Source organism: Pygocentrus nattereri, chromosome 2, assembly GCF_015220715.1.
Source record: "Pygocentrus nattereri isolate fPygNat1 chromosome 2, fPygNat1.pri, whole genome shotgun sequence".
Lineage (NCBI taxonomy): Eukaryota > Metazoa > Chordata > Actinopteri > Characiformes > Serrasalmidae > Pygocentrus > Pygocentrus nattereri.
Genome location: NC_051212.1, coordinates 18,828,355 through 18,854,011, shown reverse-complemented (window position 1 = coordinate 18,854,011; position 25,657 = coordinate 18,828,355). Strand labels below are relative to the sequence as shown.

At 38.8% G+C, this 25,657-nt stretch overlaps 1 protein-coding gene across 1 annotated transcript in view; it reads left to right on the top strand.

The window, feature by feature from the left end:
• Positions 1-25,657, top strand: part of dnah2 (dynein, axonemal, heavy chain 2) — a 220,040-nt gene that overhangs the window by 122,647 nt on the left and 71,736 nt on the right. Inside the window, exons 37-43 of the mRNA XM_037533256.1 lie at positions 1,307-1,496; positions 1,654-1,834; positions 2,289-2,416; positions 10,028-10,180; positions 11,640-11,765; positions 15,335-15,553; positions 19,813-19,930. Coding sequence (XP_037389153.1) covers positions 1,307-1,496; positions 1,654-1,834; positions 2,289-2,416; positions 10,028-10,180; positions 11,640-11,765; positions 15,335-15,553; positions 19,813-19,930 — 1,115 coding nt within the window. The remainder of the gene's footprint in view (positions 1-1,306; positions 1,497-1,653; positions 1,835-2,288; positions 2,417-10,027; positions 10,181-11,639; positions 11,766-15,334; positions 15,554-19,812; positions 19,931-25,657) is intronic.

The following is a 25,657-nucleotide window of genomic DNA, read 5'->3' as shown; positions in this document are numbered from 1 at the left end:
GATTTGCTGTCTCAGGCTTGGTGGCGTTGGGACATGCTGCGTCCTGTGTAGGCCGGTCTTTATGTAACGGGGAGCGAGGAGGCGGATGCATGTGCGGAGATAAGCAAGATTTATTAGGTGCAAATCCAGGGTCGTGGTCAAAACAGTCCAGGTTCATATAGCCAACACGGACAGATCGGTGGACAGACAAAAACCAGAATCAACACAACAAACGGAGACCGAGACATCAAACAAAGACCGGCAAACACAAGGGGCAAACACAGGGCTTAGGTATACAGGGAAAACGAGGGACAGGTGAAAACATTTAGGGGCGGAGTTACAAAACGAGGGGCAGGACTACAGATACCAAAACAAATGCACATGGAAAGAGACGAGGAAGTTGCTCTGTTTCTGCTTGACAGAACCAATGGGTTGGTATTGTTTTATCCTTTTTGCTAATGTTTGGGCTAGCTAATCACAACTGGTTAGCTTTGCAGCAATAATTGAACCGAGAATTTGCTAACCCACAATCTAGCTAGCATTAGTTACATTACTTGCTTTGTCGTTGTTCGCGCTAACATTATATCATGATATTTGTTTGTACAAAAAAAAAACAACAAAAAAAGTTTACTAGCACTAGCTCTGTATAATAAATAATACAGAATAATAAATAATATAATCTTAATAATAAAAGATGTGAAACTCAAGCATGACATGTCCACTTTGACGTTTTATCAACAAAGAAACCAGCACGAGTTCCCATTTTTTGGATGTTTATACACTTATGCAGTTAACTCCCTGTAGCATTCTTCAAGCCCTAAGAATTGGGCTCTCTTATGGACTTGATAGGCCAAACAGGGTATACCTTCTGCTTGAAAAATTTATACTATGTCAGAATTTCATGTTGAATAAACCAATAGAAATGGTTTAAAATGAACTTTTTTTTAAAAGTTATGTTTTTTTGTAAGTTATAGTTGTTTTCCTTATCCTGTTAACATGTTACCATGTTTTTGATATGTAAAGTTTTGTTTCAACATTGACAATATATTCCATATTTTTCCTGAATGAACAGTGATCATCAGTGCCTCATACAAAGTGTATTTGTGCAGAGTTACAGCTCGTATTACGTTGTCTTTTGGTGCTGGGGCTGGAAGCTAATTTGTCCAGTGTTTGCTATTGTTTGCATGTACACACATCTGGTTGCTAAGTTACTACTGCAACATGATGAAGCAGAACGGATTCTTAAAGCATGCACCATTTAGCAAGTCAGTGCTCTTTGCTGTGCATGAAATCAGTGAATAAGTAAAGTAAGTGACCTGTTTTGCAGGTGCTATATGACTCTGACCACAGCCTTGCATCTACATCGTGGAGGCTCTCCTAAAGGCCCAGCTGGCACAGGCAAAACTGAGACTGTGAAAGACCTGGGCAAAGCTCTGGGCATGTACGTCATCGTGGTCAACTGCTCCGATGGCCTAGACTACAAATCCATGGGCCGCATGTACTCTGGCCTCGCTCAGGTATTGTTAACATGTAATAAAGACCTTTTAAACGTGATTAATTGTCACAATTTTCAATACTTTATAAACACTTTGTGAACAGAGAAGGACCAGGCAAGGTGGCATAATCATTTGTGCAGATTATTTATGAAATTAATTTATTTGTATGTGTTTCCAGACTGGCGCATGGGGTTGTTTTGATGAATTTAACCGCATTAATATTGAGGTGTTATCAGTAGTGGCACAGCAGATCCTATCCATCCTTTCAGCTCTGTCTGCAGGAGCCACCAACTTCATCTTTGAGGGCAGAGATATCCGCCTGGTCTGGTCCTGTGGCATCTTCATCACCATGAACCCTGGTACATCAATGAAACACTGGACTATTAATAATTATTTGGTTACTATTAGATAGTCTGGTTGTACTAGAGAATGTTTTGTATTATCATTTGTGGGGATTTGGCACATTGATATGGGAAGGATGTGTGTTATTTTCCCCAAATAACTTGGTTAGCAAGTATTGTTATTATCTAGGAGGTCAGTTTGAGCAGGATGTGTAAAGCCAGTTGCAAGACATTCACTGCAGAATTGTAAAAACCACAGACTTTACATATTTTTACTGAATGAGAATTACTTAACGGAAAATCACTGAAATTGTGGAACCTCAACAGGGAAAAAGAAATCCAGCTCCAATAGGTCATTATTTAACTATCTATGGATTGACATTATGATGCATCATTGTATATAATGTAGACTTTTTAAATTACAGTCTTTTATGTATGTGTTTTAATGTGTATGCTTGTGGGTCTCCTGTAGGTTATGCCGGTCGTACTGAGTTGCCTGATAATCTGAAGTCCATGTTCCGACCAATCTCTATGGTAGTGCCAGACTCCACTCTGATAGCTGAGATAACTCTGTTTGGAGAGGGCTTCAACAACTGCAAGGTGACCTGGCATGTTCACTCTTTCAACACATAAACATATTTCTGAGTAGAGACGTCACAAGACCAGAATTTTGTTAGTCTTTACTAACACCAATGAAATTATATGATCCTCCATAACTGATATTGTTGCAGCAGCACATTTAGACACCATTGTCAAGTTTTTCTTCTGTGAGCCAACAGATAGGAATGTGAAAGCAACTATACTTGGTACTACCTGGAGGGAAACTCTAGAGATAAAAATGACATCTGTTATATGTGTATTTAAAATGTAGTATTTATAGAGATGTGCACAGGTTAATTGTTGAGGTGCCAGTATTCAAATACTGAAATCACTTGTTCTGCTATTAGTTTTATTAATCGTGGAAAGATGGACACAAACAATTCAATGAAACACTGATTTTATGTTTGTAACTTTGACTGGACTGTAAAATGTGGAGTATTCACTTGTATTTGCAGGTAAGTATATTTTATTACACTCTGCTACAATGACACACAAATGCCTTAACATAAGCACCAAGGGTATGATGTTAAGGATGTGGCAGAGAGAGTGTGGCTTGGTAGGGCACTGCTTTTTATCTAACTAAGTTAATAAAATTACATTAGCTGATATAAGCTAAGCCCAGAAACAGTAAAAAATATTTTTTCTGACAAACAAACGTTTGGGCATGTTGTCCTCCTGTAAAAACCATAGCACCAGAGTAACGTCTTTTAGCTCCTCTGAATAGGCAGCATCCATTACTCATCCAACTTGTAAACCTACTTTTTTCCCTTTTTTTCAAAAAATAAATGTTTTTAAAATGTGTTCCTCTATGTGCTACACAAGTGCTGTCACCTAAAAAGGTAAGTCTGCAGTCCTACATTAATGCCAGCTGAAGTTTTTTTTTCTTATTTTTTCTTCTGTTCAGTTAACTAATTATCAGGAGCAAGCTCTCCCATTTGTTAGGACTTCAGGAGCTGACCTGAAGGCCTTAATTGTCAAATTAGCTCTCAATATAATTATGAAGTGACAGGAGAATCAACCATGTTTTATTTCCTATAGTGAGACCTATTTTGTGAGGAAAGTGGTCACTCTAAGGTTACAAATGGAATTCGAATATTTTGAAAAATTTCTTGGGTCCTGGAAAACTTTGAAAATAATTGTGCCAAAATCCAGTACTGAATCGTCTTTGATAAATAGTAAAATCGAAAACATACTTAAAAGTCATGGAAATATTTTCTTGGGATTTTTTTAATCATTTTTATTCCATGATGTAAACACACAAATTTCGATAGTGGCCTAAGGCTGTGTTCAGATGCAGAGCATATACCTCCCAAAACACCATTACATTCGGCTGTGGATTTCATGGGTTATGCTTTTTTTTGCGTAATCTGTGCTGAAGTGTCAAGCTTCCTGCCTATAACGCTACCCATTGATATCCACTGCACTCCTTCTTCGCTTTGCAAAAGTTTTCACTGGCAGATTCTTCGCTTTTCAGACGCAGGCTTTTTACAAATATGCTCTGCCATCTGACGGCAGCTTTAGTTGATTTTTCACAAGACCAGGGACTGAACTCATGTATTTCACATTACTTGTATTTCTTATGTGTGGGATCAAATACTGTATGCATCATGTCATTTCTAGTAGCTAGTAACTTGAGGCTTTTAGACCCCGTTTACATTTAGACATTTTATGCGTCTTAAGTATCAGAATTATATCTGGATACAGCTAAGCCACATAAAAATGCAAGTATAAACACACCCAAGACAGATACTGTGATACAGACAGAATCGCAGATGAACGCGGATAAAAATACAGATGTGATTTATAACAAAACAAATCACAAATGTCAAAGGGTAAAGCAACAACGTAGTCAATGTCCAGGCTAGAGTCAAAACAGAAAACACCAGCTAAGGTACTTAAAGGGAAAAGGCAAAAATCCAGGAGTCAAAGAACAGGTAGGGAGGTCAGAACACAAAAACAAACAGCACATAGGAAGACCGCTTGGTAAGTCTCAATGAAACAATACTTCACAATGTGACTACCTAAAGCCTTGGCTTAAATAGTCTAAGCTATTTGTCACCTGATAGCATACAGGTGTATCAGGGGACTGAGATCTCTGATAGGTTCGCGGTGGAGAGTATGGAGTCACGTGAGACTCCCAAGGTAGTCCATCTCCTGAAGGGAAGGATCCGAATGCCTGACAGATACAAATAAAACAGATACAAATCTGATTGTTCAAACCATTTCAGGAGGTGGTCTGAGATGTATTTTAGTCACATTATAGCAGTGTAAACACATCAGTTTCTCCAAAACCCATTCCACAACCAAAAACCTCCTCCCCATGCAATATGTCACTGGGTGCATAATATGCATCTACAAGGAAGATAATTATAGATGACACACATGCTTGGGAACCGGACAAAACAAAATGCTCAGTACCAATATGGACAGACAGTACTGTGCACAACAAACTGTAGATGAAGAAGGTGAATGGATAAACAATTGGAAATTGGTTGCCACGTACTGAGCAGATTTGCATGTTCTGTCTCGTACATCAGTTGATTTCTGACTAACGGAGACACATTTGATTACCAAGTGACAATACATGTGGTGAAAATCTAATCAGGATACAGTCCAGATACTGGTCACATAATGTGACCAGGTGTAAGTGTGGTCTTAAGCTAGATATCAGTCACAGTTATATCAGTTTAACAGGTGATGGCTGAAAAATGCCAACTTTATGGACTAGCTTCAAAAAGAAAGCAAATAAACATATGGTCGATGCTATTACTCCATGAACTGAAGAAATACAACTCTGGAAATATCCTATGAGTCTGTGTTAAAAAGCCATCCAAGAAAAAGATTTTAAAAAAGCAGTCAGTCTTTTAAAAATTATTTTTGACCATTTGTGAGAACATTGACCACCAAGCTGTTCAACTTCTTAAACCAGTGGATTAGCAACCAGCAGTAGTGCTATATGGGTGGTGGGAGCTCAGGCTTACACCTATATGTACTTCACATGGGTAAAGTATATGTACCCTGTAGAACACTCAAGAAATTTCCATGTGCGTTCTTGTTAGTTTAGGGCTAACATAATACTATCCTAGCAGATAACAGAGTTTTTTGTTCCTTATTTTAAACAAGTTTTGATGTTTGACTGAAGGCCTAGCTCTTATAGTCACAGTTTGCCATTGGTACTAACAATACTGTTGAAATCTAGTATGATCTTTTTTTGGCATCAACTTGGCACAGAAGCACGAATATTGGTGTTTATGTTCAAAGCCAAAACATATCTGACCCTGACCTTAAGCTTAGTCTTAACATTCAAGAAAGATTGCTTTAATAAAGTTGGTTTAAATGTTTTTCATATATGTAATAGGGCTTGTAAGTGCAGAAATACACACACACACACACACACACACACACACTCATACAGCCACTCATTCACTGTGCTCAAATTACATTTATCTGAAAAGAAGGCTTCATTTTGTCTCATCAGACGACTAAAAGGAACAGTTTGTCAGTATAATAAATGATATCTGCTCCTTATTATTGTTATTGTTGTAATATGTCACTCCTTGATGAACTGTAATGTCTCTTTTACCCTTTAAATATTTTTTTAGCTAGATCATTTAGATATCTAATGACTTTTATAAGAGGCGAATCAGTCACAAAGGTTGTTAGGATGACCATGAGCCAGAAAAAGAGGATCTGCCAATTAATTTTCAGGCGCTATTTACTGAATCTGTCTTTTATAGTGAGTCAAGTCAGCATGAACTATTGTCCATTATGCCTTTAAGAGAGGCCTGAAGATCATGAATAGGATTAGATCATTATCACAGAGAGAGAGATGGGCAGCGCGTTAGTGTTGGGTATTAAAATCGGCTTTGGAGCTGGAGAGGATTGGATCAGATAGGCAAACACAGATGAGCTCACACACGCACACACATGCATACAGACACACTCCAGGAGACTGATCTCACTGTTGGATTACTGCTGACACACTGCATACATGCTGTGTATGTTTTTGTATGTGTGCGTGTGCAAAAAAGCACCTGAGTGACATAGCTCAACAGCACAATACGTGTACGGCCAGCCCCTAAAACACGCACTCCAGGCCTGTTGGGCATAAAATCCCTCCAAAATATCCACTGAGAGCTCCTGGCTGCTCCAGCAAACATAGCCCTAATGGAAAAGCCTTATTTGTTGGTGCTGTACACAAGCCCAGTTAGCTGGCAGAGAGAGAGAGAGGCGCTGGAGATTGGACTTGGAATGACAAATAATAGAGCTGAGATTAAGAGCGGCGGGAAGAGCAGCAGCATCAAGCATTTCGCCAAAGCCCTGAATGTCAATGTTAGATTTCATTTGGCCAGCACACAAGCTCCGTACCCCCCCCACCCCTTCTTTCCTTCTCACTCTCTCTCTCTCACTCTCTCTCTCTTTCACCTCACATACTGCCTCTCTCCCTGTCTCCTTAAACAATCGATAGGCCCTGCATCATTATGGGTTATTGAGAGGACTATTACCTCTGCAAATGGGAGGAAATGGACATATCAATGTTGTGTCATGTCAGATGGAGTGGGAGACTGACTATAGGGAGAGAAGCAGAGAGAGAGAGAGAATGATAGATATTGAGACAGAAAGAAAAAGGAAGGAAGAGAGAGAAACTCTGGAAGGAGAGAAGCAGATTGAAAGAGAGATATAGTGAGTGAGAGAGTTAGACGAGGAAAAAGAGAGAGAGCTCTTTGGGCCGTTGCAATGAAGTGTGGAAGTCTGGTGTTATGAGCTGTAACAGACAGTGGGGTATCTGTCTCCCCAGAGCCAGGAGACTGTGCTACCTATCATGGATGTGGTGTGTATATGTGGGGGGGTCTGTGGATGAAGGATTGTGTCTCCCTATGGAGCTATGTTGGTGAGCAATGTGGAAAACGATCTGACATAGTAACCAAGGCTCAGCGCACACACGCACACACACATATATATATATATATATATATATATATATATATATATATATATATATATATATATACACACATTATGTTTTCATGTACGTGACTATAGTAATTTTAGCTCAGTGCACATGACTCCTCCCTACTGACTGCAGCTCTCTTACATTATGTCTATATGTGCACAGACACCAGTGGTCAGCAGCCCTGGTCCTTGAGATCTACCTTCCTGTGGACGGTAGCTCGAACCACAGCCAGAAGTCCTTGATTGACTGAATCAGATGCCTTAGTGTAAGAAAAGGTGATGTTAGAGGCTGTTTGGTTAGAGGTTAGATGTTAGAGGTTGTTTGAACCAAACTCTGCAGGAAAGAACATCTGTAGGAGGAAGGTTGGTGACTATTGTTCTACAGGAAACACACTTATACATTTTCTGCAAAATTTTCTTTTTATTTGCTGAGTTTAACAAACTGGAAAAACCTACAACATAAAATGTGCCATAACCTTTGCACAGGCTACACTTAATATTTATATAATTGGTTCCAAAATGTTAAATTCAGTCAGTAAAGTGCAAAATGTGCAAAAGTGTGTTCTCCGTAGAGGATGTGTTTATTTTCACTTAGAAAGTCAACAAAACATAGAATTTGACCAGGTGCACCCATACTTCTGTGCACAGCTGTATATGTGTCTATATATTATAGATAATAATTTAATATAATTTCTTATATTATTATTATACATGTCCCGCATAGTACTGTGAATTCAGTGTGTCCACACTTTGCCTTTAATACAGCTTCCATTGTTTTCCATTCTGCAGGAATATTTTTTCACACCTCCAAAGTTCAGTCTTAAAAGCTCAGGTCAGGTCAGAAATGCAAATAAGTTTCATGTCAGGAAGTGAATAATTGTATAGTCATAGATTTTATTTAGTATTTATTTACTATTTCTGGTCTGAGTAGTGAAGCAACAACATGGCTTGCTAAAGAAAGGAAAGTCAACAACAAAAATACAGTTTAAAAATGAATTAACAGAAAATTATTCTTTTCAATTCAATTCTAAGTTTCAGGTTCAGAACCAATGTGTTTCAGTTCTACACTTTTGTACGTTTCGCCAGCAGCACTACAAAACACATCACCTCAATTTAACCCGCCCACATACCCAAATCCAGTTCTGATTTCAAATTAAATAAACCCCAAGCTCAACATGAAAGCCTTTATTATTGTTCATTTATTAACAATAGCCAGTGGCCTTACATTTTTAAAATGCTCATTAGATTTTAAAACACATTTGGAGAAAAAAAGACATTTGTCAAAATACATTTGATTTGTCTAATTTTATTTTTATTAGTTGCCAGGACAAATATTAATGGTAAAGCATTTAAAAGTAATCACTGTTGCCATTCATTTGCACTGTATGGTCAAAAGTATGTATAATTGTTATGCCCAGGTCACCCATTGCTAACAAGTATATAAAATTAGACACATTAGCCAAATAATTTCCATAGACAGACATTGGCTGTATAATGGAAGTGACTTTAAACATGGCACTGTTAGACCACACAATCTTATAAACCTCTATGTTAACCAGGATTACTCAAAAGAAACTCGTTTCCTCCTCAAACACTTCTGGTAGAAGATGCTGAGGGCTCACATTGATTTTGAGAAGAACAGTGCATTAGGAGCTTCATGAAATGGGTCTCTATGGCCAAGCAGCTGCACACAAGCCTAAGATCATTATGTGCTCTGCCAGGTGTCGGCTCACCACCACTGATGTCTGAGCAGTGGCATAGTTTTTTCTGAAGTGGTTGATCGTTCTTCACTATGTGTAGTGCCAGCAGTACAGTTTAGGCATAATGATCTGGGGCTGTTGTCTGGGTTTGGGTTTAGCCCTTTATTTCCAGTGAAGGTTAATGTTAATTACAGCATACACATTTTAGGCAAATATTTGTTTTCAAATTTGTGGCAACAGGGAAGGTCCTTTCCTTTTCCAGCATGACTATGGTGTGGATTAACTCCATTAGCCTGCACAGAGCCCTGACCTCAAAACCATTAAACACTTTTGGGATGAACTGGAACGTCAGTTGCGAGCCAGACCTTCTCATCAAACATCAGTGACCCCTCACAAAAGCTCTTTTGACTGAGCATGCACAAAGTCCCACAGACACACTCCAAAACCTTATGGAAGGTCTTCCCAGAAGAGTGGAGACGGTCTCAAACACCATATTATTGCCTATGTTTTTTGGAAGGGATTTTCAGTAAACTGTCATAGGTGTGATGGTCAGGTGTCCACATACTTTTTGGCCCTACTTTTTGTAGTTTGAAATAACTGGACTTGAATTTTTGTTGAAACATTCTGAAGGAGGGTATCACTATTTTTCACAAGTATTCTAATAAAACCAGTCCTGAAAATGCATGAAAACAATCACTCTCTCTCTGTTTCTCTCTCTCTGACACACACACACACACACACACACAAGGTTTTACTTTGGCTATTTCCATTTCCACATTTCCATATCTTTGTGCCCATTTGTCATTGACATTCATCCCTGTGTGTTCATCCCTGACTCTGACTGTCTCACTGTGACTTGTTGTTGATTTCCATTCTTTGTTGATGAAAAAGTGATGCAATAAATGTCTTTTTTGAATTTTTCCTTTTCCCTCCATTCCCCCCCGCCATTTTCTCGCAGGTGTTAGCTAAGAAGGTGTTCACACTTTACTGTTTGGCAGTGCAACAGTTGTCAAAGCAAGATCACTATGACTTTGGCCTGCGTGCGCTCACCTCTCTGCTCCGCTACGCTGGCAAGAAGCGCAGAGCCTGTCCCGATGTTGCAGATGAAGAGGTTACACATACACACACATGCACACAAAAGCACCCTTGACCCCATACAGCCAAAAATCACCTCAAGTGTGCTTTGCTGGAAATCTTTCAGACTTATATAAGCTTCTATGTCCCAGATGATGTGTTATCAGAAGTGGTCTGATTGCATGGGTGTATGTGTGTGTTCAGGGATGAAGAGACCGCTGACAGGGCTCTAACACTAAAACCTGTGACTCACACCCCATCGGGAAAGCTGGCTGTGATAAAAAATGTATCAAAGAGGACAAAAACTTAAAAAGGAAACTTAAAAAGGACTCGTCTCCTCTACCTGAGCGAAAGCTCTCTCTCTTGCTCTTTTTTTCTGTGGCGATACTGTTGCCTGTGTTAATGAAAAAAGTGCCCCTTGATTATTTAAAATTTCATCCTGGAATATTGTCTGTATGTAGGAATTAACGTTAGGCTGCAATTGCACACTATTCTCGGTTCCTTCAGTTGATAATTAAGCCAAGCAAGGGAGAGCTACAGAAAGAATGTACACATATGAAGAGGACATTTTCTTAAATTAGTGATGAATAAAATTACATATATCATATCACATATCATGGCATCACAGTATCAGATGGTATTTAGGTTTAGTAGATAAGGAACTTTATACAGTATTGTAAATGTGTTGCATATAAAGCAAGATTTCTTGTTTAGCCACTTAGCTTTATGCTTAGTTTGGCCTAACCCCGGATTTCATCTCATAAAAGAATACCACCAGCTCTTTGGACCCATCAGGTTAAGCTTCTGACCAATCAGGGACAGTGACACTTTTGACTTTGGGATGTTTGTGGCAACAGTCATGTGCAAATTATTGTTTTTCAGTGACATAGATATCAAGAATGCTTACAAGCAAGAATTACTCCAGTATCACCAACATGGTTGCAACTGCATTGCTTTTTACCTTTTTTAAATGCTTTACTTTTTTCATATTTACATAGCATAATATCCTTTTCCTTCAGTCAAATAAGCTGCTTAACTCCTTAAGCTTGAAGTGATTGGCTGTTCATTATAAATGTCAGGCTTTCATGTGCAGATTCACAGGAACTAATCATAGCTTGAGTACCTTAACCTGAGTTAACAAAGAAAGCTGCTAACTGCCATTGTAAAGCGAGTTAACTTCAGCTGTATTTGTTAGGTTTTCTGAAACTAAAACACATTATTTAAATCGTTTTCATGTATTTTGAACTGTTATTTCAAAACAATCTGAAACACCCATCAAATCAGTGTCACTACCTCTAACCATCAATTTTACTTCATGACACAAGTACCAGAATACAAGCATAGACAGTGTCTCAGCCAACATATGTAAGAGTAGTTTTTCTGTTTTCTGTGTAGTGAATGTGTTTGAGACATTAGTTCTAGATCAGATGCTTTTACCAGCAGTACCATAATGTACCATTTCTCAGTGGCCTCTAACTTTAGCCCTTTTGCTGCAGATCCTACTCATGTCTATGAAGGACATGAATATTGCTAAGCTGACCTCCACTGACCTCCCACTGTTTAATGGGATCATCCAGGACCTGTTCCCTGCTGTGGAGACGCCCACCATCGACTATGGCAAGGTAGGATACCTTCCTCTCATCATGAACTGAGGCAGCATGCGATGGTGCAGCTCACCTTCCCACATGCGTGGGGTCAGCTACCTCCTACTAGCATGCGCTAGCACTCTTAATAGAATAGAAAAGGAAAGAGGAAAAGGGATGACTGTGTGTGTGTGTGTGTGTGTGTGTGTGTGTGTGTGTGTGTCTGTGTGTGTGTCTGTGTGTGTGTGTTTTGCTCCAGTTCTGTGGTAGAATTTTAATCGGGCCTGAAATATTCGTCCAAATCAGAATATAGTTTGACAACTTTCTGTTCAACCCCAACACACTGTGCTACGTTTTGAGTTTTTCTAAATTTCATTTAAGAAATTAATTCACCAAACAGGCTTTCAGTCTGAATAAACCTTCTGTAATGTGCTTTTTATTTTCTGTGTGTCTGTTTTCTCACAAGCGTGAAACTGAATTCAGTTTACATGATGAATGAAGACCTGTATGAACATCATGAATAACTCATGTCACCTGATATTTATAACTTAATAACTACATGAATTAATATATTGCTCATGCATTAAAGCATGTATGAGACATGCTTACTTTATGCATATTCATGATGACTCATGATGTATTACATGTGTAAGTTATTACTCACTCATGAAATAATGCATGAATTAATGCCAATTCATGTACCCTTATTGTAAAGTGTTACCGATTTTGCTTTTATTTTTCAAGGATGAAAGTTTTAAGCAGTGTTTATTTGATCAAAGCTTTGGTGGTCTACCTGGTCCTCCATAGTTGTTAGTAGTCTAATTTTCTCTATAATTTCTAATAATGTTTTGAACTTCTGTTAAGGAAACTTGTTTTTTTTTTCTTTTACATGCCCCTTCTTTATTCTAATCTCCCAAGAAATGGCTCCTAAAAATGTATAATGTATTTAATGACTGGAAATTAAATAAAGAAAGGGAGTCCTCTGACTTTTGCTCAATACTGCATTTCAAGCTTTATGCTGTAGTGTTTACAAAGCAGGAACCAAAGGATCACAGAAGCTGATTCAAATTAAATCATCAAAAGAAAGTGCACTCATAACATTTCCAGTTTGGTAATTATGCATCGAATGAGTCAAATGACTCAAACATGAGTCACTGAATCACTCTGTTTGTTCTGTATATTATGCACACAAGCTTCAAAACCGCTTCATCAAATGCTGCAACTCCCTTTCTCTGAAGCAGCATAGTGTGTATGTGCTGCGGCAGGCCTTTGTGAGTCAGATATGCAGCATAATGCAGACGCTTTGCTTGGCACGCGTCTCATCACCTACGCGTCTGGAGTCTGGACAGCCAGCAGCTGCTGCCTGTATCAGCCGCACTCAAGTGTGAGAGAGAGGAGATGGAGGAACAGCGTACAGGCGCACACACGCTCTACACACATTTGCATTCACACGAAGACACATTTCACACATATGGGCATACCACACACACAGTCACACCTGTTCATGCACTCACATTCACATACACATTTATACACACACAAATGACACCCGCTTCATCTCTTGGTTCCAGAGCCTTTCCCCTACAAAGCCTCTTCTCGAGCTCATTTTACTTGGTGAATGTTTTCATTGCACTTCCATATCAAGCAAACAGCTCCAACCTCAGCTCTTCATGCTAATGTGTTCCTTCTAAGATGCTTCTGATCTGCCTCTCTACCCAGTTAATGAGGCAAGAGTGAAATAAGAGCGAGGGATTGAATTAAAAGAGAGAGTTTAGTGAGAGCGCTTTAGTGCCTCACTAGTGATTTGGCTCTGAAGTGTGTGTATGTCTTACTCTGGGGGTACTGGAAGTGTTTATGGTTATTAAGTTTGAGATGTACTCCTGGCCAGTTCATTTGTACTAGGCAACCAACTAGGGATTCAAACCCAACAACATTCTGATGCACCCAAGGTTTCACTATGCTCTTCGGAATGACTTTTATTGTTCCAAATCATGTTGCTGTTGCTGTATTCTTTTCTACCTTTTTTGTGTATATTCTAAAGCCCAAATAATTTGTGATGAATACAGAAATACAGTAATGATTTTAAGAAGCTGAAAATACCAACAACCAATAATATCAGCTGATATAATTTAACAATGTCCAAAATAAAACTCCAGTAGATTATGTTAAACAGTGCATTTGTGAATGGTATGACTCTCAGTTTTGACAAGCAATGTGCTTTTCAGTTCTCAATGTTAATGATCATCATGTAAAGGACATCCTGGCTCCTAGGAGGGGGTGGGCCTCAACACCCCTGGGTGGGCCTCAACACCTCTATTTTAATTACAAAGGTGGAGTCAGTTGCCCATCAAGTATGGGGTTTCTGGGTCGTTTAGACAAAGAGACAACTAGAGGGTGTGGTTTACATGGCTGAAGTCTGTCGTTGTGTAAGCTTAGTGAGACTTGCTTGGTTGGGAAGACGCGCGTTTATTAAACTTATTTTTCCTTTGCAAAGTCTCCATTCCTGTTTCTTCAAGAAACCAATGCTTGTCATCAGAAGTCAACAGAAGAAAACCTCATATCGCCAATTTTGATGTTTTTCAGTTTTTGACATAATTTGAAAATGCCTATTGGGTGATTTACATTGTATGCAAATTTCATGATGAACTGACCAAAAGAAATGGCTCAAAATTACTTGGAAAAAAAAGGCTGGTTCCATTGACTTACATTAAAAGTAAAGTAGATTTTTTGCTTCTCCTTTAAAGTTATTATTTTGGAGAGACAATTTTGGACAAGGTTTTGTCCTAACAACAGCTCTATGCAGCAGAGACTCTATAGTTCTGTTGATTTCTGTAATATTTCAGTTTGCCATGAGCTTAATTGTTTTTGAGTTACCTTACCTTAATCTGTAGTTTACATTGTAAAAAAGCATTTACTTTAAATGCATTTTACATTTTTCATTTTAAATTTACCAGTTTTTTTATATCTCTATCAAACAAGTAAAGAAGTAGTAACTGTTTGTCAGTTCAACCTAAAACATAAACACACAGTGCTAATGATACAGAAAACTGTTCTTATAAGTACTAAAAGCTAGTTGAGTGCGCCATTGTGGAGGATTTTCTGCCTGAGAAATGTGAGCGAGTGAGTGAGGTGAAAGAGGGAGGGAGTTCATGCACGTATGCATGCATGTGTGTTTGCTCAGCTAGTGAGCGAGCTTCCACGTTTTACATTGTAGGTTTGAATGTGTTTTACATGTTTGGTTGTTTAAACCATGCTGCGGGGTTTACTAGTTTGGTCTGTATTGCTTTATCGCTAAAAAGTGTAAACTGTGTTAACTGTCTGTTTAGCAGCAAAAGACTGACATACCAGCATGAAACCATTCATTCCTCAGAAATACACAGTTTTTGTGAAATCAGAGGTGTTTGTTCATTTCAACATTAAACAAGCAAGTAAATATTTGTGCTTTATCTGTGATTTATCTGTGGTATTTACCAATGCCAATACATTTGGCATTAGTAAATAACTCCGTATTAGCTGATGTTGTCGGCCAATATCAGCAGGGCCTTAATCTGCTTTTTGTTTTCTTTTTTTTCCTCATTCTGTTTTTCTGTCTCCCTCTTTCTCTGTAGTTAAAAGAGACCATAGAAGAAGAGCTTCGTCAGAGTGGTCTACAGGTCACTCCCTTCACCCTGACTAAAGTCATCCAGCTGTATGAGACCAAAAACTCGCGTCACTCCTCCATGATTGTAGGCAAGACGGGCAGTGCCAAGACCGTCACCTGGAGGATCTTACAAAACACCCTCACCACCATGCACCGCAAGGACGAGCCTGGCTTCAACCTCATCCGCGTGGGTCCTTCTCCTCATCTCTAAGCCTGTTTCTTTAGGCTTCACTGACCATTCCATTATTCGGATTGTCTTACGCCCATGCCCTACCCACAGTGTCACATTAACTCAGGCTTTTTCTGAGCTTCTACCTACACAGTTCACCCTGTATTAGCTCATTTGCTGATACATGCCAACCTGTGCAGACAAGGTGCGGAGATGAAATGCAAGTCATATCTAACAATAACAAAAGCGGACGCAATACACTGCATGTAGGCATTCACAAGTACAAGAAAGCATGGTTGATCTGTCCAGATTCATTATAACAAATAGCATAACTGCACAGTCTACAGCTTCTTTTTACCTTTGCATTTCTTAAGTTACAAAATCACTCAATCCCCACATCAGTGAATATGATGGACACAGACAGCAATTACATTAGCACTGACCAGACATCTCATACATTTTAGTCCTCCACCCATTATTCCTCAGCACTGCTCACTATTAAAATAACATAACACTGGTTTGTCGTATTGCAATCTCATTATCTCTAACATGTGCAGATTTAATGGCATGGAGGAAGCCTCTGATCTGACATGGAGCTCTTTCTAAAGCAGCTGTTGTCTCTGAGGCTACACTAAGGCATTCATTAGTATGAAAATGAGCTGCCGTTACGGAGTGTGCCAACACAACATTGTCTTACATTCCTGACACCGAAACAACCCAGTCATACAAAGGCACTTTCCGCAGGGATCAAGGTGCTCTTCCGATTACTTAACGTGGAACAAAAAGCACTCCACAGACTTATAGCTAACGTGGGTGTTTCAAGAAGACACAGAGGTTCATACACCAGCTAACTATAATTGGTAGCACTCACTACCCATCCTTGTTACAGCATGTTGCATGTTTTGGGGGAAAGCGTGCGTGACTCAATATGGCTCATTTGACGCTAATACACTTGGCTGGGTCTCTGGGTCTCCGAAGCAGCGTCTTTCTACAGCATCTTTGATTTTTCCATCCATTTCTCTTCATCCTCCATCACCTTCTTCCCGCTGGGCAAAAAACAGTTAGAGCTTTGTTCATTCAATGCCACTTTTCCAGGTACTGTGACATGATTAATTTAGAAGGCACCTCGAGCATGATTTCAAATTGTGAAGTGAACCATATATCAAGCTAATATCAAAGTTGAAATAAGGTTGATAGCTCAGCTCACATGTGGCTCAATCTGCTGGTGGTAAGGTGCATGCAGTGTTTTTCCCTTGTCCTTTCTTTAATGATGTTCTTAGAGTTTGAAGTATGTCTGCGTGTGTATGTGTGAGACTGTGTGTTTGTACATTTTCAGGATAAAAATGTTCTGACTTTATAGGAAAGCCATACAAAACCAGAGCTAACCTACAATATCAGGACCAACAACATGATCTTGACTTATACTTGACTAGTACTTATACAGTACTTATACAGTACTATGCAAAAGTCAGAGACCACACTTTGATTTATTTAATTTTCAGTCAAAACAGCCATTAAGCACATGTTATTTACTTTTTCAGTATCAGGAAAAGGTCTAAAAACATGTATTTATCAGACAATTACACAGAGGTCTCATCAACTACATATAGTATCAGGTTGTCCAGTATTCAAAGTGTCCACCCTTTGCCTTTATTTTTTTGGGAGACCTGCTTTCAGTTTTTCTAAGAAATCTGCATTGATATTTACTGTCAGTGGGGCAGTACCCCTCTCATCAGTGGGGTCAGTGAGGTACACAAAAGTAAAGAGTGGATAAACTAAAATACTCATAGATTTAAAATCCCAGGCATATTATATACTAAAGCTTATTATACAGTAACTACAGGTACTTCAGTGCAAACTAGCTGAGCTAATCTTAGATTATAGAAATGTGTAATAAAACTTTGGGCTCATCGGAAATTTAAGGAATTAGTATTAAACTCTGTTGAAGACTATTGTGTAAGTTTCTCTTAAACATGTTTTAGCTGTTCTGACTGGAAATTAGTTAAATAAAGGGTAGTCTCTGATCTTTGCAGAACAGCAGAACACGCACATGCATACACACACACACACACACACACACACACACACACAGGCCAATGAAAATTTCTTTTTTTTTTTTATAAAGTTCTTAAAAATGATAAAGCACCTGATGTGCATTTTGATATCTTCATTTTTAGAAATCTTAAATATAATTATTATTATCAAAGTGTTTAATTGCCTGTTTCAGTTATTAAAATTGTACTGGTCTGGTTGCACCATTTGATGTATTTGACTGTGCCACCTGACTTTTGTCAGCGTAATTTAAAATTAAACTGGCATCTACGTAGACAGCCATAGAATCCTTTGTCCTTGAACTTGAGTTTATACTTACATATTTTTCAAATAAATATACATTATTATAATAATTACCCATTTAATGGTTTTGCGAGGTCAGACCACCTGACATGGTAAACAAACCATTCTAACCATGACTTAAAAATTACTTTTTGTTTTAATTCCTTTAAACTTTTAAATTCCTTTGTTTTACCCATGCGTCTTGTTCTCGAGTGTCAACTTGCCTCTTGGACCAAGGTTATGAGGGGTAGTGGTTGAAATCTTCCCTTACAAAATGGGACAACCCTCAAATAAAAACAAACATTAATTCTTTAACAGGGTACTAGGGGTGCTCTGTACCCTGCCAGTATACTGTTAGTGATTTTTTATGATTGTTATGAAGAAAAGGACCATAACACATTGAAACGACATTAAATTAAGATGATACAATGACAATACATAATTTGTAAATGGAGAACATACTTACATTTGTGGGTTTCTTGGGTTGCTTGCACAGCCATCTTGCTGCTTCTTCTTTTTTCCTCATAACAGTCTGTTTGGAGGCCCAAGTAGTTCTAACACTTCACCCTACCTGTCTATCTCAACAAAAATCAGGACACCGTACCCCTAGGCATGAAAACGCAGAGTGAAGGCATAGAGCAAAGTCATAGGACAAAGGAGTGAAATGGGATTGGGCCTTTGTCCAAAATTTGAGAAAGGGCTTCTTACCATGGCATTGTACCATGAAGGTCACTTGGGCTCTTCTTTATGATGCAATGCTCTATACCTCTTTTGTAAAAACATGACAAAAGAAAAGTCTTTTGTTTTTGGTTGTACAGTCTGACATTTGAGAATCTAAGAATTAGTGGAATTAAGTTCTTGAGTGTGTTAAATACCTTTAAAGTTACCTTATTTTGCAACATGTTTATTTGAAAAAAAATTAAATATAAAATCACACCAAACTATTTTATTTAGAATTTAACTAAATTATTTGTTTTGACATTTTACTTAATTAATTGACATTCATTGGACAGCATTTGGCAGTACTTGACATTTTGAGACTTTTGGAAGCAAAAAGAAACTAATAAATTTTATATGGATGCAATGAAAATTGTTCACATAAAAAGAGATATTGTTTAAAAAAAATTAAATTATATTTATGTATAATATCTAATTTTTGTGTAATAACATATAATAATATATATATCTCTGTGTGTGTGTGTGTGTGTGTGTGTGTGTGTGTGTGTGTAGTAATATGATACAATCCCTTGCTTGTTTCACTATTAAACCTCATTCATCCCTCTTTCTGTCTTCTCATCTGCACTTTCTATGCATCTCAACCTTGTGTCATTGTTTGTCTCTGAGACTTTGTGGGAGTGTCTCTGTAGGACGTGTATCTAAATCTCTGTAGGTAAGGTCTCTGTGTGTTCTCTGTGGACGCAGTGCAATTCTGCACGGTTTGGGGGTCCATCTTGTTCACTGCTCCTTCTGTGACTCAAACTGCCATGTCTTTTTTACATCCTCCTTTTTCTCCCCTCTCTCTTCCCCTCTCTCTGTCTGTCTCTTGCTCTCTGTCTCTCTGCGTGTCTCTCTCTCAGTGCCTGTCTTCTCTCTCTCTTTCATATCTGACTCAACACCTCTCTTTTTGCATAATCTATTTCTGGTATCTGTCTCTCTCCCACCATGCAAACATCACCTCCCCCTGTTTCCTCATTATCTCTCCTCTGCATCTCCACATGCTCTGACTCACTCTCACACACACACACACACACACACACACACACACACACACACACACACACATCCCTCTACCAATGTCTCCAGCTCATCACTCTTGCTCTTAAAAGTCTCACTTGCAGCAGCCACTCCCTGTCTGACATTTCAGCTCAGTTGCTTTTTCTGTCCTTAATTTCACTGACACCACTCCAATGTTGACCTCTGACCTTTGACCTCTGACCCCTCAGGAGTATCCTCTGAACCCCAAAGCAGTGAGTCTTGGAGAGCTGTATGGAGAATATGACCTCTCCACCAACGAGTGGACTGACGGTGTTCTCTCCTCTCTGATGAGAGCTGCCTGTGCAGGTACTGACACATGTTTACATGCACACCCGTTGGTTCCATATTAGTCTGACTAAGACTGCTAGTCTAGCTAGGATATGATCAATATGTTGTTCAGGCCAATATAAGCCGGACTATTCTGGACAGTTTTGGACATGTGGTAGAGAAAGACAGACCACATCACTGGCTTTCAGCAAAAGTCTTTGCAGCCTTTTCTGTACCAGAAACATTTTCTGTTTCTGTTTCAGTGTGACGACAGCTTTAAGACACCAGAACAAATAGTGGCAAAAGGCAGAAAGACTTGCCCTTTTTAAGGAGGAGAGAAAGAGATGCCTCATTTTAAATATTTTGTTAGAAATAGACATCATGAGATATTTAGAAAGGCAAATGCAGATATTTGCAGACTGCTTGATTGCAATTATTTAAGCTAATCACAATTATTTAACTTGACCACAATTATTTTCCATTGTCATTTGATTTTTCAGTCATATTATATAAACACAATGTGAGCTGGATGGTTTTATCAGTTAGCTTGAGTGAAATAAATGTAAATAAAAGACATCACTGTTAACTGTGTGCTGTAACGTGTTTAGTAAATTGATAGATACTATAACTAATGCTAATTTCATTTTGTATGTTTGAAGAACAATGGGGTTTTGCTCATATTTTCCTAGTTTTGAGAGAGACATTGTACTTTGATTGACTCAGTAACTGTAGACACTTGTTTGTGTTTTAGAAAAACTATGTATTATGCAAAAAAGTAATGAAAGAGTAATAACTTATTCTTTCATTATTAGTCATTATTTTGACCTATTAAATACAAATCTTAAGAAAATAAATCAATTTTTTAACCTAATGTGTTACAGTTTGAACCAGTATAAGAGAATAAAAAATTTTTTTCTGCATCCCAAACCTCACACTTCTGTATTTAATATACACTGCTCAAAAAAATAAAGGGACCACTTAAACAACACAATATAACTCCAAGTAAATCAAACTTCTGTGAAATCAAACTGTCCACTTAGGAAGCAACACTGATTGACAATCAGTTTCACAGCTGTTGTGCAAGTGGAATAGACAACAGGTGGAAATCATTGGCAATTAGCAAGACACACTCAATAAAGGAGTGGTTCTGCAGGTGGGGACCACAGACCACTTCAGTACCTTTCTGCTTTCTGGCTGATGTTTTGGTCACTTTTGAATGTTGGTGGTGCTTTCACACTCGTGGTAGCATGAGACAGACTCTACCACCCACACAAGTTGCTCAGGTAGTGCAGCTCATCCAGGATGGCACATCAATGCGAGCTGTGGCAAGAAGGTTTGCTGTGTCTGTCAGCGTAGTGTCCAGAGGCTGGAGGCGCTACCAGGAGACAGGCCAGTACACCAGGAGACGTGGAGGAGGCCGTAGGAGGGCAAGAACCCAGCAGCAGGACCGCTACCTCCGTCTTTGTGCAAGGAGGAACAGGAGGAGCACTGCTAGAGCCCTGCAAAATGACCTCCAGCAGGCCACAAATGTGCATGTGTTTGCACAAACGGGTAGAAACCGACTCCATGAGGATGGTATGAGGGCCCGACGTCCACAGATGGGGGTTGTGCTCACAGCCCAACACCGTGCAGGACGCTTGGCATTTGCCAGAGAACACCAGGATTGGCAAATTCGCCACTGGCGCCCTGTGCTCTTCACAGATGAAAGCAGGCTCACACTGAGCACATGTGACAGACGTGACAGAGCCTGGAGATGCCGTGGAGACCGATCTGCTGCCTGCAACATCCTTCAGCATGACCGGTTTGGCAGTGGGTCAGTGGGTCAGTAATGGTGTGGGGTGGCCCACACAGCCCTCCATGTGCTCGCCAGAGGTAGCCTGACTGCCATTAGGGACCGAGATGAGATCCTCAGACCCCTTGTGAGACCATATGCTGGTGCGGTCAGCCCTGGGTTCCTCCTAATGCAGGACAATGCTAGACCTCATGTGGCTGGAGTGTGTCAGCAGTTCCTGCAAGATGAAGGCATTGAAGCTATGGACTGGCCCGCCTGTTCCCCAGACCTGAATCTGATTGAGCACATCTGGGACATAATGTCTCGCTCCATCCACTAACAGCGCTTTGCACCACAGACTGTCCAGGAGTTGGCAGATGCTTTAGTCCAGGTCTGGGAGGAGATCCCTCAGGAGGCCATCTGCCACCTCATCAGGAGCATGCCCAGGCATTGTAGGGAGGTCATACAGGCACGTGGAGGCCACACACAATACTGAGCTTCATTTTGACTTGTTTTAAGGACATTACATCAAAGTTGGATCAGCCTGTAGTGTGTTTTTCCACTTTAATTTTGTGTGTGACTCCAAATCCAGGCCTCCGCTGGTTAATAAATTTGATTTCTATTGATGATTTTTGTGTGATTTTGTTGTCAGCACATTCAACTTTGTACAGAACAAAGTATTCAATGAGGATATTTCATTCATTCAGATCTAGGATGTGTTATTTGAGTGTTCCCTTCATTTTTTTGAGCAGTGTAGTACAGATATGTTCCCTGACTAAAGGTACTGAGATGTACCCATGAGGGTACCAACACAGTGATAAGAAGGGTACTGCCGCAGTGACAATGCCATACCTTTTTTTCTGAGAATGTACAAGTAAAACACATGCTTATATTGTGCTGTTTATAAGATGTTGTGACTGTGTTTAGTTGCATGGACATTATTAGTAGAAAAGCCTTTAAATTAGCCGCTAAATTAGTCACTAATTTTGTTCGACTGCTTGGTAGACTGTTGGTAATTAGCAACTCTTTTGGTAAATCTGGCCTGAAATATATTATGTCTCATGCTATACAGTATTCTGTAGTGCAGCATTACATCCCTCAGCCTCATCAGTTAAGGAATTAATTCATTTGCATCTTTTTTGGGATTTCTCAGTCAGTGTTCTCTCACTATAATGCTCAGCATGTATTATGCAAATGCATCAAATAACCACTGGGAATCCCCTAGCAGCAATAAAGAATTCCTGGCTGTTTGCCTAGCCACTGATGGTAAAGCAGAAACAATTCTAAAAGCAAAGTATATACCGTAAAGCCCCTGTGGTTTTTAAAAAGCTTCCTCCCACTTTCAAGATGCACCATCAGAAGGGAGTTTTCTTTAAACTTTAAACTTTATTTAGACTTTAAACTGAGAATTCCTGCTCTAGAAACTATGGTGGTCACTGTAGGAGGCAAATAGGCATATTTAACAGATGAAGTAAAGTTTCCTTTAAAATACCATACAGACTACAATAAACATTGTAATTGAAGCACAGAGAAAAGCAGAGGTGTCACACTAGTAACACCTTTATTTATCTGCCCCTTCTTATAAACTGTACATGCAGTTCAACATGCACTGTAGACCTTTTAAAAACATAAAAAGAGCAGAGAAAATCAATTAACAAGATTTATTAAGACAGAGAAAAGATAAAGCCTTATGATCATTAGTTAAACTAAAAAATAAAACAAAAAAGGAAAGTGGAAGTAAACTGTAATGAAATGCTAATTAAGCTAATGAGGGAAAAAAGCTGTAAATCATGACGTATTTAACAGAAATGCGTTCTGAATTTCATGGCCATAAAAAAACAGAAGTGCAACACTACCAAGATACGAAGATTACCAAGATACAGCATTACCAAGATAAGCAGTCTTAGCAACATTGTTGTTTTAAAGGTCTAATCAGATTTGTGCAACATCTAGTACTCTTGCCTTAGACTTGATTTGCCACTATAAGTTTGCTGAACAAATGTACAATCATTGCATAGTAGCATTATGCAACACTTGAATTTTATCTGTACTTTTGTGTGTCTTTATAGTTAATAGTATGGTATACAGTGCTTTAATGCGAAGCTTAAGAAGCACCAAATATCTTGCCTGAATGATTAAATTTTGAGGAAAAAATTATTTATTTTTTGCTCACTACAATTTTGACAGTTTTTGGTCAAGAATGGAAAAATAGCAACTCAACTGATTAAAAAAGGAGCTTAAATGATGTTTCTTGAGTAGACATTTGTGGTGTTTCTAAGTGGATCTGGGAAAAATGTTTTCTGAGGAGCAGTTTGTGATCCTCTGCACACTGATAATGAGGCTGTCAGCAAGAACTTTGAAAAAGATTCTCACAGGGTGAGAGTTTAATAGTGAGACTGTTTTACAGAGCTTCTTTTCATTTGTTTTGCCAAATTTGTACTTAAATGTAGATCCCCTTAGGAGATCATCTGTCCACAGGGAGGGGGTTTAACAGGTGATCAATGTTTGGGAGTACTAATAACACTAGGGCTGTTTTCCTTGTCATTTATTGTCTTAGAAAAGTGGAGTTGCCTCTCAGTGCATACTAACTTTCTGAATGTGTAACTATAGGTTCAGGGCCTGTGTTTGCTACTGTTTAACAGAGACCTTGCTGGTAAAAGACAGAAATTAGCAATGAGATAATAGGATGATTCATTAGAATAGATGGGCTTGATAGCAGGGAAGGATAGGTAGGAAGAACTAGCAGAGAAAGAAAGAGAGAAATATACAGTACACTCCTAAAAATAAAGATTCCTAAATGGTTCTTGGCTTAGGCCTCTTGGCAAAACCAGTAATAGAATAGAACCAACCACTGAAAAGTGAAAAAACTTAAAAAGTATTATTATCACATACAGTCCTGAGTAAAAGACAAGAGAGCATATATATATATATATATATACAACATAGGTTGTTATGTTGTGTTGCGAATGCATCTCGTACATAATGGAAGTTCTGTGTATTGTTATATGTGTTAAATAAAAACTCTGTTAAAAAAAAAAAAAATTAGGACTCCTGACAGCAAGACCTGGTAGACCACCAAATCTCAGAACAGTGGACTGATCACCTCAATATTACTGATGACTTAGAGATTACTTGCATTCTGAGAAGCAGAAAAAACCATGAACCTCTAAGACTGAACTTTAGAATTGTGGAAAAATATCCCTGCAGATTTCCTTGAAAACTATCAAGCAGAACTTTAGAAAGAAATGAAAGTTATAGTAAAAACAAAGGATGGACACTTTAAAACTGAAAAGTATATTTAATTATGTTTAGTTGTTAATGCTTCTGTGTACTTTTCTGTTAAATATATATCTTCTTTACACACATATATTGTTGCTGTTGGAACAAAACCTTGTACCTCCATTTTTGCCGTTTTACACTTTTTGACATAATTTGACAAAATCCCCATTGTCCTTTACAGTGTTTGTTAATTTCATTATGAGTGGTCCTAAAGAAATGACCCAAAATGACATTGGAAAGAAGTCTGGTTCCAGTCTGGTTTTACTTGCATTAAAAGTAAGTCAGTGGAACCAGTAAGTAAGTTCCTTCTCCTGTAAAGTTACGAGGTTTTGTTCTGACAGCAACAATAAGCATGTGCGCATGCACACACACACACACACACACACACACACACACACACACACACACACATTCTCATAGAATATTCTTTTTAGTACTATGTATAATATCTTTTGCCTTGCTTCAAGGAATCCTTTTTGGCACCTTGGAGTTAATACAGTTGAATTTTGGCCAGTCCTCTCAGGCTAAGTTCTGTAAGTCATAACAGCTTCTCAAAACTTTAGATCCTTTTTCTGACATCCTAAACCTTTTTAACTTCTGCTTCCAGCAGAACTAGGATTATGGGAAATGGAGTTCCATTATCATAACTTTTTTTGTCAGTGTTTCTTCTTTGATCACCTACCAGCTTAGGGAATCGGGGGGGGGCAACTCTGTGT